Source organism: Mycteria americana, chromosome 19 (genome assembly GCF_035582795.1).
Source record: "Mycteria americana isolate JAX WOST 10 ecotype Jacksonville Zoo and Gardens chromosome 19, USCA_MyAme_1.0, whole genome shotgun sequence".
NCBI classification, from domain to species: Eukaryota; Metazoa; Chordata; class Aves; order Ciconiiformes; family Ciconiidae; genus Mycteria; species Mycteria americana.
The window spans coordinates 5963590-5976172 of record NC_134383.1 but is presented as its reverse complement, the minus strand read 5'-3'; the positions used below and the strand labels follow the sequence as shown (position 1 = coordinate 5976172).

At 55.5% G+C, this 12583-nt stretch overlaps 1 protein-coding gene across 3 annotated transcripts in view; it reads left to right on the top strand.

Moving 5' to 3' along the window:
* Positions 1-12583, top strand: part of LOC142418746 (protein CEPU-1) — a 360199-nt gene that overhangs the window by 209719 nt on the left and 137897 nt on the right. For 2 of the 3 annotated variants that reach the window (XM_075521050.1, XM_075521051.1), the window contains exon 1: positions 5057-5223. In XM_075521050.1, the coding sequence (XP_075377165.1) occupies positions 5057-5223 (167 nt within the window). Of the gene's footprint in view, positions 1-5056; positions 5224-12583 lie in introns of those variants that run through there. The other variant, XM_075521053.1, reaches the window with a different exon arrangement.

Here is a 12583-nt window from a genome sequence, read left to right as displayed (position 1 = left end):
AAGCTCCCAAAAGCACACTTCATTCCGAATTTAATAGGACGGTTACTGTAAGTTTATATAAATGCCAGTTAAATATTAATGGCATCTTTAGCGGGGATTAATGGGGTCTCTTGCGTTGTTTTTAAACACCGTGAAGAGGGTGCTGGTAGTCGCTGCCTGCCTTCAGTGTAAGGGACTGAGGGCTGAGTGCCCAGGAGGATGCTTCTTGCATTCAGAAAACTGGCCTAGAAACGGCCCCAAACGGGCAATTTCTCCAGCTGGGCGCAGGAATGCCTTTGGGGTGAGAAGGGCTCAAACTGGCTCCAGCCAAGTAAGGCTCTCAATCATTGTTTCTTAATTGGGGCCACCGTTAACAAGGGGATAAATGAGTCAGCGTGGTGAGCGGAGCGGGAGCCCACGTCCTTTGTGTCCGCAGTGAATGGTTGTAGACATTGAGGGCTCAATAGTTATTCAGGAAAAGCTCCCCCGGACTTGTGTGTCATTCACCTGACTAATGCCAAGAAAATTAAGCACTTTTTTGCAACTCTGGACTTATTGGAGAATAATGTGGTATGCGATAGCACGAATAGGGTTATGAAATCATGTTTTCATTTTGAAGGAACAAGAATGGCTCGAGCATAAATTATGTTTCTGATCATATTTGGCAATTTCAGATTAAAAATAAATTTCCACTTTGGGGTTATAGATTGCCATCTATCAGCTTCGTGAAAAGGAAAAAAGGAATTAAAAGAAAAATCTGGCTGTACAAATTGCCTTGCTGTGACCTACTTATTGAAAGTAAATTTTTTTTTTTTTTTTTTTTTTTTCAGGAATGAAGTCTTTCAGTGTGGGGAGGCGTAGTATTGTATGTATATAGGTTTGCAGGCAGGTATATAGGCATGGGTTGTATGGAGGGATCTATCAACCGTCCCTGCAAGCAGCTACATGCAAAATAGATGCTAGAATTGTGCTAGGTATTTCTGAGAAAGCCGAAAAAAAAAAATGCGGCAATCATGTTGTTTCACTTGATAGAAGAACCATAACTGCGGTTTTGCATCTGGTTATCAGCCTTCGGGATCACTCAAATCTGCAGATTAGACGCTTAGGCTTGGTTTTGCTCAAAAAGCCTGAGATTGGGGCAGCGTTTGCTGGAAGGCTGCCGGGCTTTGCAGAAGGAGCTGGGGTCCCTTGCAGCGGGCTGCAGGAAACGCTGGCCTGGGCCAAACGCCGTGGTTCTTCCCCGAGGGCATTTTTTGAGACCGATTTGCTGAAAATCTTAAAATGCGAGCCCCCGCGTGAGCCAAGGAGAGAAAGATGTTTACGGGAGTCGCTGTGAACCGGCACTGCCGCCTTTCACCCTGTCCAGTCTCTTTCTAGAAAATTGAGTAAATATCTGCTGAGAAGGGTTTTGCCTGGCTGACAAACGGCCGGGCTTGCAGTCGCTGCCCTCTGCTCTGCCTGCAAGGCTCCCCCTCCCCAGCTATCGTCTCTCTGACCGCTCCGATAGAGATGCTCCTCTGCAAAGCAAACCCCCGGGCTCTTGCTCCTCCTAACCCCTTCCCCCTCTGTGGTTTCGGCATCCTCCCGGCCAGGTGCCATCTCCCCACGGGAAATCCTTCCCCTGCCTCCATCCGTGCTGCTGCTCCTCTCCCACCGCAGTCCCAAGCAATGCCAAGCCCTCGCTTCCCTGCCCGCGCTGCTTGTGCCGCCCTGTTTGTGGTCTCTGCCAGGAGAGGGGGGCCTTTAGCCTTGCTGGAAAGAAGGAGGTTGAGGAGATAGATACGGAGATAAATATATACCTAGAGTGTGCCGGTGCTTTGCTCGTTCTGTTTGTCTCCTGCCTGTTGCTCACAACGGAAAATAAAGGACTTTTATCTAAGTAGGAAGAAAGGGAAGAAGCTGAAAGCGAGAGGCTGCGTTTCGTGCTCGGATAGGTGCCGCTTTGCAAGCGGCTTAGCCCGCGTACGGCAGACTCTTCTTCTGCTGTGGTCAAAAACCAGCGAAGGAAAAAAGACTCTCTCATCCCCAGAGGAAGCTACAAAGCTCTCTTTCTCTTGCTGCTGAACCTTCACAGCTGGACTCAGTTGCTGGCTCCACTGCTGCTGGAGCAACTGAATTATTTAAAGGAATCTTGATTTCGTTTTCTCTTTGCTGTTTTCATGCGTCGTGTTTATTGTCTATAGATATTTTTATAGTCTGAAGCAATTACAGCTGTCAGAAAAGAGACGAGCTGTGACAGGCTGAGTTACATGTACATTGTATGTACGCAAGAGAGGGAGAGCTGGAGACGGGGAGGTAGACCAGGGATTCTGCTGGGCTTTAGCATGCAGGAGCTGGCGATACTGGGTTTAAATTCCTTGGGATTTTCAACCGATGCTGACGATCTCCTAACAGCGGGCCAAATTCAGCCCTTGCAAGGGCTGAAGCTGCTCGGCAGGTCACGTTCTGCCCCAACCTCGCGTGCTTTCAGCGTAGGCAGGTGCTTTCTCTCGTGATTAAAGATGCTCCTGGCAATCTGGGCTGTGTTAAAAGGTTAACTGGCTGTGGTTATTGGAATCCCTTTGGTTTTGCTGACTCAGGAGGTGGTCTCTGCCCATCCAAAGGAGCAGCCTCGCAAAGAGAGCAGGCTCCTGCGTGATGAGCATGGCGATGGCTCGTAGGTCCTGCTCACGAGGGTGTTCCCCAGCAGCGAATAGGTAGCACGGCAGGGTCCCCATCCTGCCGGGGGTGCTTGGATGCTGCAGCAATCGGCAAAAGCAGTATTTTTTTTTTTTTTCTTTTTTCTTCGCTGACTTGTGCACCCCAGTGCAATGCCACAACCCTGTCCAAGGAGTTTCACCCTACCGCTGATGGGCTCGCTTTTTGCCATGAGGTTTCGGAGACCCCTCCCATGTAATTTGTGGGCCCAAAGGGGGTCTGCTAAAGGCAGGCGTTTACCCCTCCCCTGCCGGACCGGCCAGGAGCAGAGTGAGCTGTGGAGATTAAACTCTTCCTGCCAAGAGCTGGGGAAAGCTGCTGTCTCCTCTGGGGAGAAGTAGGACTTGAGGCAGCACGTCACACCAGCGCTAAATTCAAGGAGCAGAGCCTTCAGAGGAGGAAGAAGTAGAGTGACTTGCAAAGCAATCCCCTTCTCATATGACCTATCAGCACGCACAATAATAATAAAGCTCTATTTGATTGAGTGTTTCCTCTGCCCGGCACAGCTCATAATGTTTTAGAGATTAAATAGCACAGTTAGTGAATTAAGCAGTAGTTTACAGGGGATTCGGAGACTCCAGGGATTAGTAACGGGCTATGGATCCTTTCACATCTAGGTCACCAGTCTGAATCCAGCTCAGGTTGGCAGCGATTTCAGAGGAAAAAAAAAAAAAAAAAAATGGTGCCGTGTAATAGCTGCAGAGCACACGGTGGGGAATGGAGGGAGGGAGGACATTTGGATAAGGTCCCGTGTCGTGGAGAAGTCATCGGGGACAGCGGGTGGAGGAGGCCTGGTTTCCCCTAACGCTGGGCTGACGCAGCTCTGGGGGGGCTTCCAGGGGCGCAGCGCCCCGAAAGCTGCGGCTCAGCCGCTCGCTCTGCATTTGCTCAGTGGCTCCAGGACTTTTGTGCTCTGAGGATGGCTCCCCGGCACCTTTTACCAGCATGAAACTGTGCCTGGAAATATTAATGTGTTTAGCCGCTAGCGGAGGGAAGGAGGAATTACTAGGCATAAGCAAATGCGATATTTGTTAAATTACGAGCTGATAAAAAGTACGCGGGGACCGTGCTTGCGGCTGGGGAGGAATTTGCCACTTAAGCTCACGCTGTGTGAGGTGCAGAGGACCAGGAGGGCACGCTCCTGCCTCTCCTCATCACCACCTGCCTGACTTTGGGGGGGAGGGGGGGGAATTGCCCCGTGCCTCAGTTTCCCCTCCTGCGTAGTGGCTTTGCCGCCTGAGGAGGGGACGGTGCAGAGGTAGAGGAAGGGAAATGCTAGAGGTAGTCCGGTGGTGGCTGCTGGGTGCAGGTAAGCACGGAGGGGAAGGGAGGAGAATGGCGGGGGGGGGGGGGTGTCCTGACATCCCGTCCCCCGAGGAGCGCGGTGCGGCGGGGGTTAAAGGCTGGCGTGCGAGGTGCGCGCCGCCGCTCCGCTCCCCTCCGCTCCCCTCCGCTCCGCTCCGCCCGTTGTGCGGTGCGGGGTGCGTGCGGGTGTGCGGGAGCCCCGGCGCCGGTCAGCGATGGAGCCGCTGCCATGACAACCCCGGGCAGTCAGCCTGCGCGCCGCCCGGGGATGCTGCCGGCCCGCCGCGCCGCCGGGGCTGGGATGCTGCTGCCGCCGCCGCCGCCGCCGCCTCGCCCGCTCCCCCGCCGCCCCTTCTCCCGCCGCTGAGGGCAGCCGGGGGCTCCGGCATCCGTCCTGCCGTCCCCGCATCCCGGCGGCCTGACGTCCCCTCCCCTGTCCTGCATCCCGCCTGGACCAGCCCGCCTTTGGGACCCGACAGCGGGGCTGGAGGAGAAGAACTGCTGGGCACCTCGGAGGCCTTTGCCCGCCGTGCCTTTTTGCATCCGGACCCGTTTGCTAGCTTGCTCCGGGGGTGGTTTTTTTGGTTGTTTTTTTTTTTTTTTGTGGTTTTTGACTGGTTTTCGGACTGCCCTCGCTCCGCGCTGCCAAGTCGGGACAAGTGTGCGGGGCGGGAGCGGGGCGCAGCCGGGCGGCTCCCCCGCCGCCTCTCGCCCAAGTGAGCCTCGGACTGCTTCCCGGGAAGAGCCGGCTCGTCCAGCGTCCAGCACCTTTGTCACTTCTCCTCCTCCTCTTCCTCCTCCCTCCCGGCCCTCCCGTCCTCCTCCCTCACCCAAGGATACCGGGGACTCCCTCCGGATGCCGCTCGGCAGGCTCAGCGCTCGCAGGCTGCCTTGCCGGGGGCTCTCCTGATCTCCGTGGAGCTCCGCATCGCTCGCCCCGGTGGTTTTGCTCCCCCCCGTCCCCACACACACGCACCCCCTTCCCTCCTCTCCCCCCCCCCCGCCCCTCCTTTTCGCTCCCGGTGGCCTTGTCGGGTGTGTTTTTTGCCTGTTGGAAAAGTCCCTGCTGCCCAGGATGGGGGTCGGTGGGTGCTTAGCCCTGCCCTGGAGGTGCCTAGTCGTCCTCTGTCTCAGGCTGCTCTTCCTTGTGCCCGCAGGAGTGCCCGTGCGCAGCGGAGATGCCACCTTCCCCAAAGCTATGGACAACGTGACTGTGCGGCAAGGGGAGAGTGCCACGCTCAGGTAGGAGCAGGTGGATTTCTGCCTTGGGGGGCACGGGGGGGGGGTCCCGCTGCATGGGGAGGGCAAGCCGGTGCCTTCGGGGACGTGACTCAGTTTCCCCACGGGGGATGCATCACGTTGATTGGCAGTGCAGGATGGGCGCCGGGCAGCAAGCCGAGAGGGAGATTTGGGTGCCAGCGGAGTGGGCTTTGGCTCAGCCCCCCCCGCTTGTCTTTGGGAAAGTTACTGGGGGGTGAAAAAAGGGGAGCGCGATTCCCTCTTGGCCCCCTGCCCTACAGCGGCGGGAGCCACGGGCTCAGCTCCTGCTGTCGGCAGTCGTGACTCGGGCACTTTGGCTGCATTTGGTGGGGCTCCTGGGGTGCAGTGCCGGGGGTGCCTTTGTGCCTGTCAAACCAACCCAGCCTGGGGAAGGGGGGAGCTGTTGACCCCCCGGTGGGTTTTGTGCCTTTTCCCCATGCCCAGACCTCCTGGGATGAGGGGGGTGCAGGATGGGGCTGGCTTCGGGCGGGTTGATGCTGCCCTCCTTAAAAATCCCCTTGCTCGGGAGGCAGGGGGTTGCTGCTACCTGCTAGTGTTAACTCTTCGGGGTGGGGAGAAATGTGGGGCTGGGCGTTGCACCGGGGTCCTGTCGCCTGCAGCAGCAGTCTGAGGGGCGCAGGGGCTGCCAAGAAAACTGTAATTTTGATCGGCGTAACTTCTGGGACGTCTTATGCCCAGATACCTGTCCCCGTCCTCGCAGCAGATGGGCGCAGTCATCCCAGAAGAGATCCTGGCGAAGATGTTTGATAGGGACATTAAAAATAAAAAGCCAGGTTTTAATTGCGGCGTTGGGAAGCGGTGCTTGCAACTCCGGTGTGCTGGGGAGTGACTTTCCTCCGCCGGCGCGTTGCATAGGTGACACTAACATCTGCGGGGCCAGCTGGGTGTGTGCGGCGAAAGCCGCACTCCTGCTTTATGCCAGCGAGTGGAGCAGGGCCAAACCAGGGCAAAAAAACCTACGGAGGAATTGCAGTCAGGTCTCTTTTCAAGCAGTGGGAGGACTTAAACCACGGGCTCAGTTCGGCCCCTGGAAAGGTGAATCCCCTCCCTATGTATCTCCTGCAACTCAGCTGTTTGCGGCCAAGGCTTTCTCCCCCCCAAGCCCTTGCGTGTTCCCAGGAGGAAGGGAGGGAGCTGTGTTGTGGCCGTCCCTCCAGATTTGTCTTGCGTCATGGCACGACTGGGCAAAGGGGCTTGAAAACGGGTGGCCGAGGGTGGAGAACGGGGTGTCTCGCTTAGGAATTTGCCCCACTGAGCTGGACTAAAAAAAAAAAAAAAAAAAAAAAAGTAGCTCCTTTCCTCTCCTGAATCGCTGGGCTCTCCCAAGCACCAAAAAATCCTACGGATCTTGCCATGGGGGTAGCGGAGGGAGGGGTTTGGGTTACCGGAGGTCTGGGCAGCAAAATACCCAGGAGGAGGGCAGCAGCAGGGTGGTACGGGCACGGGTGCTGTGCAAACTTACTGGAAGGAGGCGAATCGCTCGTGCTGTAGCGGGGGCCTGCAAAGGGGTTCTGGCACAGGGTTTCTGGCTCAGCCCGTGCCGGTGCTGTGCCCCGGCACCGGGTGCTCGCCCGGTGTCGGTGGAGAACAAAGGAAAGCCGGGGTGAGTCAGCAGGAGGGATGCTTTCCTTCTGTCCGTGAGGCCTGGTGGGAAGGGGGACAAATCCTGCCCCTGGGAGGTGGCCCGGGAGAGGGAGGGCAGCGGCTTGCCGTCGCCCCAGAGCTGCCCTGTGCGCATCCCAGTTCAGCTGGGGAGCCTGTCTGGTGGCAAGCGACGTCCGCGTCCCTGCGCAGGCAGCTGGTCCGTACAAGCGTGCCTCAGCAGACAGGCGCGTGGGCTTTGGGGTATGCAAACCGCGCCGATGATGATTTTCCCGCTGTCCTGCCCCTCGAGCGGGGCTTGCCGCCGCTGCTGCTGCCAGCTCGGTGCACTGGTTTGGCAGCCGGAGAGGTGGAGGACTGCGTTTTGCACTGGCATTTTGGGGCGTTTTCCTTCTGGTTCAAGGTGGAGGCGGTTAGTCTGGCAGGCAGCGGTACGTTGCTGCATCCCCCGGTGGGTCCCGGTCCCTGCAGCCGTGCTGCGCCGTGGCAGGAGCCGAGGGGAGACGAGCACGTGAAAACCACGCATTTCCTGAGAAGGGAATCAAGGAAGCGTGAATCTTCCTGCCCCGCTCCCCTCCCAGCCCTAGCCCCGCTCCCGGCGTAACCATCGGTCTGTTGCGGAGGAGTTAACTTGTTCAGAATAGCAATGCCGCTCAGAAAGGCTTCGGCGGACCCCGCCGCTGCTCCCGGCCACCTCCTGCCCGGGTAGCAGTCAGGGAAGGGTGCATGAGAAGGGAAAAAAAAAAAAAAAAAAAAAAAAAAGGCTCTCCTCTTTTCCCACTCATTTCCATGCAAGGTGGGAGGACGATGAGTCGCAGCCAAGGATTTGGAAGGAAAGAGATGTTTCTAGAGGTCCCTTCCTGGTTTTTCACAGCCGACAAAAGGGAGAGCAAGCTGAGAACTTAGCAGCAGAAGTTGCTGCTTCCCTGAAGCACTCGGAAAGTCCTGTCCCTCCCGAGGGAGAGGGCTTGGCTGTTGGAAATAGGTTATTTTATCTGGGGTGGGGTGCCGAGGAGCCCAAGCTGCTGTTGAGCAGCCGTGCCCTGCCAAGGAGGCTCTTTTCAGCTCTGTCCCCGCAGCCCCTCCGAGCAGAGCTAATTCGGCGCTGGAGAAAGAAGCTGGATTGACGGCCATGAGGAGGCTCCCCCATCGTACAGGGTGCAGGCTTTGCTCCGTGTAAACCCGGCTACCGTAAATCTGCTGTTAGGAGTCGGTCTAGGACCAGAGACACCAGAGATGTTCAGATATTTCCTTCTGTCTCATGATGTCTGCTGGAGGGTACAGTCACGTGTCTTGCTTTGGTACCAGCGCTTTAGATCATTGTATTAAATTTAAATCTAGGGTTAGACCTTGGGATAGAGCTACCATCTGGGACAGCAGGGGCAGGATTTACTCCTGGATGCAGCAAAACCTGCAGGAATAGGAAAAGGGTTTGTGAGTGTTGGGTCCAGCGGCTTGGCGTTTTTATTGATGCACGTGTTGGTCCCTGAGCTGGAGCTGCTCCTGCTCTTGGGCTCGCACCTAGGGCTCGTGTGCGTGACAAGACGGGTCAGAGCTGTCTTTCTTGCTGCCTTTTGCAAGGCCACATCATGAGGATGAGGCTGGTCTGCATCCCCCCCCCATGTCCGGACAGCATCTTCCCTCCCTAGTAGCGAGGGCTTCGCGCTGGAGAAGACCCACGCTGAACTTTCATCCGGCGCTTGAACCACGTCCAGGCGTTGCTGAGACCTTTGGAGCAGTTCTCTCAGCACCAAAACAAATGGCTTGATTATGATTTCGCTTTAATTGGCGTCAGTCAGCGCTTTCCACGGCGAGGCTCTGACGATCCCATCAGCATGCACAGGCACTTGCGTGGTGTCCCCCCGAATTCGCTGGTGCCCCAGGCAGATGGCTTGCAGATCTGGCTGTAGGACGAGGGCCGCTTCTCCTCTGTACAGCTCTGGTTTTCTTGGCAGGGTGATGCGATGCCTTTATTTGTTTCCCCTTTGATTCTAATGCTAAAAGTCAAATCTGAGTTTAACATGAGTCAAAGCTTTTTTTTTTTTTTTTTTAACCCTTATGTTTCCCATGGTTTCCACTCGGGCTTTGAAAAGGGCCGTGCGCTTTGCCTCTAAGCTCTACCATGGTTTACCTAAGCCTGTTTTGCAAATTTATTTTGCTCCTGTTGTGCTCTTGAAATAATTTTGGAGAAATTATAACTTGGCTGCGAAACAAAACAAAATCAAGCATGTTTGTTTGACGGATGCAAACAGAAAGCGCTTGTTTGCTAAGCAGAAAAGACTCTTTCTCAGAAATGGGTCTGTTTTCTGCGACTCTTCGCTGCCCCATCTTTCCCCCTTTATCCACAGGAATTTGCCTTTTCGTGTCGTTATTGTGTAAAATGAAAAATAGGGCCTGTCTCCGATCGATGACAGCGTGGTGTGCTCCAGCACGCTGCTTTCGCTTGGGTGCTGGTGGGATGCTGCGTTTTCCCCCCGTGCCGCGGCAGGGCTGCTCCTGCCGGGGCTTGAGCGATGGCCATTCTCCGCTGAGGTTTTGGGCAGCTGCCTTTGCGGTTTGCAGTCGATGAGTGCAGAAAGCCTGCCGGGGGGCAGGGGTACCCGCTCCGGGCTCTCTGTCCCTGAGAAAGCGGTGCTTGTCATCCCCGTAGCCTCGGGGCTGAGCGATGGGGGGCTCGCAGGGCACTGCCGGGCGCTCGGCTCCTGGTGCAAATAAGGAAAGCAAGACAGGGCAGACGTTGTTCGCGAAAGGGTCCAGCCGTGATTGCTAAAGCTCGTTTGGTAGCTGCACAGCTCTGTGCCCGTTCTGCTCGAGGCTCCCCGCTCCCACCGCGCCCTTCGCTGGTGGTAGGAGCTGCAGTAACCCCAGCGAGGGGTGTTGCTTGTCCAGCCCTTTCCCACACGCTGGCAACCCCACGGACGCCCTGAGTCACGCGCTGCTCGTCCCAGCAATCCCATCTGCCCTGCTCGACCAGCTCCCCCATCCTTGCACAACTGCCAAGCTCCTCGTTACCGGATCAGCATGCATCTCCCTCCCCAGGGCTTAGGCCTGTGGCACGCTGCTCCTGTGAAATATTCACCCCGTTCCGATGGTCTCCAGGCTCAGTACCTGGTATTTTTTTTTTTTGTCCTGCTACAATTACTTGTTTCGGAGCCTCACCCGGCAGAGGGTGAAGGTCCTGGTTGCTTCCCTGCCCACTTCCCAAGCCCAGACCAGGGGGACGTAGCCTGGAGTCCGAGGTGTAATTACTTTGCCGTCGCTGGTTCCTGAGCAGTGAAGGACTTCTGAGGGCGTGGGCTTGGATGGGACCAGCCCCAGCAGTCCTGCGGGCACGGGGTGAGGATGGAGCTCAGCTGCCGACTCATACGTTAACGACCAAAGTTTATTCTCCTGACTCCAGCACACTCACCTTTCTCCTTCAAACCTCTCTCCTTTTTGTTCCTGAGGGTTAGGGCAGAAATTCAGGGCTGTGGTGTCCCCTCTTGTATTAAGGTGAAGGAGGGGGAGAGTTCTCCTGCACCTGTGTCCTTATGCAGGAAATCAGTGCAAACATGAGCAGTACTGAGGGTTAGGACTGGAGTTTCTGCTCCCATCGGTGCACGGTACCACTTCACCCCTGCCTCTCCCCGGCTCCTGTCATTGCTGGGTCCTCCTTTCTGGCCAGGGTTTCCTTTCCATGTTCCTGGAGATTCTCCATCCGAGGGGCTGCAGAAGCCCCGAGCGGTGCCCACGTGCGATGCTCGCGGCTGTTTGTAGCTTGCGAGTCGATTGCTTTGCTTGCGATGGCATGTTTTTGAAAGAGGAGTTTATTGCTAAAGTGACATGTCAGCAAATCTTCGCCACCTCTCTCCCATCTCGGAGATGGAATCAGCTTAAAGTGGGGAAAAAAACTGTCATATGCATGGATTTTTTTTTTTTTTTTTTTTTTTTTTTTCCCTGAGTGCAATTTCCATCTGAGATGAGACAAGCTCCTGATTGCTGTGCCGGAGGAGGGTTTCCCTTTATAGCTCTCCTGGTAGAGCTGCTGCCTGTAGTTCACTGGAGCTGGCCGGGCTGGGGTCTCCTAGGGGATAAGCATGCCTTTCTGGAGCTGTCATCTCCATCCTAGGGTTAAGCATCTCCAATCTACCAGCTCTGGAAAGATTTAAGTCAAACAGACTTGTACCCTGCTCCTCTGGGATGGGAAGGGCTGACGAGGAGGAAGAAGGGCGAGGAGGAAGGGAGGTCAGAGCATCCTTGCATGTGACAGAGCTGGCCGGTGGAGGGTTGCTGGGGTGGCATTTCTGATCGTTAAGCTGGGGTTATGAAATGTAGGTTTGGTTCTTAGCCCTGTTACCGACTCCTCATGTGACTTTAGGTGCTCTCCTAGGTCCTATAAGTGTGTATGTTCGTGTGCGGCAATCGCAACACTTCCTTTCTCTGGCTCCGTGAGTCATCTGCTTGCATTGCAGTCTTTTTGTGGCAGGATGCATCCCACTGTGATGAAAATGCTACGAGTGCCCTACTGGAGGGCACCACAGATGTCCACCAGCGTCCTGCCCTTGCTTGGAGTTTAAAGGGGCTGCTGTGAGCATTTTTCAGTTGGAGGTGCCAGGGAATTGTCAGTGCAGGGGTATATGGTGTGCGGTTGCGGTACCGCAGAGCTGCTCGGTGGGTGGATGATCATTAGGTAGGAGCTGAAGCAAAATCAGGGATTGGGGCCAGCGAAAGCAGTGCCATCCCCAACCGTGGGACTGCCCATAGCCCCAAACTCTGCTGGGAAGCTGCTCTCATCGTGGCCGTAAGCTAACCTAAGCCTCGGACCGAAGCGCTTGTGGGTGACAGTCCAAGGGATGGCAACCGGCCTCGCCTCTAGCTCTTGGCCATCCTGATGCACCATCCCCGTGCTGCCCTGCTCCGCCTTGGCAGAGTCCTTCGTGGCAACGAGCACGCTGCTGCTTGGCATTGCGCGTTGTGAACTGGCAGCTCCGTGCGTGGGTTAACAAGAGGTGGGTTGGGGATGTGGGTCTTCCTCAGCTTGCCTAAATCGTTGTCTCTTCTGTTGGCTTCACTGGAGTTACTCCAACTTACGCTGTTGAAAAATCCTCCTCTTGATCTAGCAGAGTTGTTCTGTCCTCCTCCCAGGCCCACCCAAACCTGCCAGTTTGAGCTCAGACACCCTTATTTTCCTTTAGGAGGAAAGAGGAAAACGAGGAAGGAGCAGTCTACAACCGCGTCAGTGGGAGAGCGGGCTAATAGAAATTGTAATGAGAATACAGAGCCAAACAAACAAGCAAATGGGAAAATGCAATCCCACCAATGCAATAGAGAGATTTATGCCGACAAAGGGGCTGATCCAGTGCTCATTAATGTCACCACAAGTCTTTATCCTAACTGTAATGGACTGTGGATCAGGTTGGAAGACAGCGTTTTAGTCTTGCTACAATATGCAAACTGTTAACGGGTTGCGAGTGGAATAGCAATGCAGAAAGCCCTCTCCTCCCAGAAAGAGTTTGCTCGTCGTGGCGTGCAGCGCCTTTGCAAAGCAAATGGGAAATACCTTCTGCTCTCCTTAGGTTTAGTTTTCAGAGGTGCAAGGCTGTGAAGGAGCCAAGTCTGAGACTTGGGCTTGGCTGTCTGGATGATGCAGTGTTTGCTGAAATGCCAAACGCGTCTTAATCATTAGCACATTAAAAATCTTGCCTTAAATAAGGATTCTTCAGCTGGCGGTGAGTGGTGT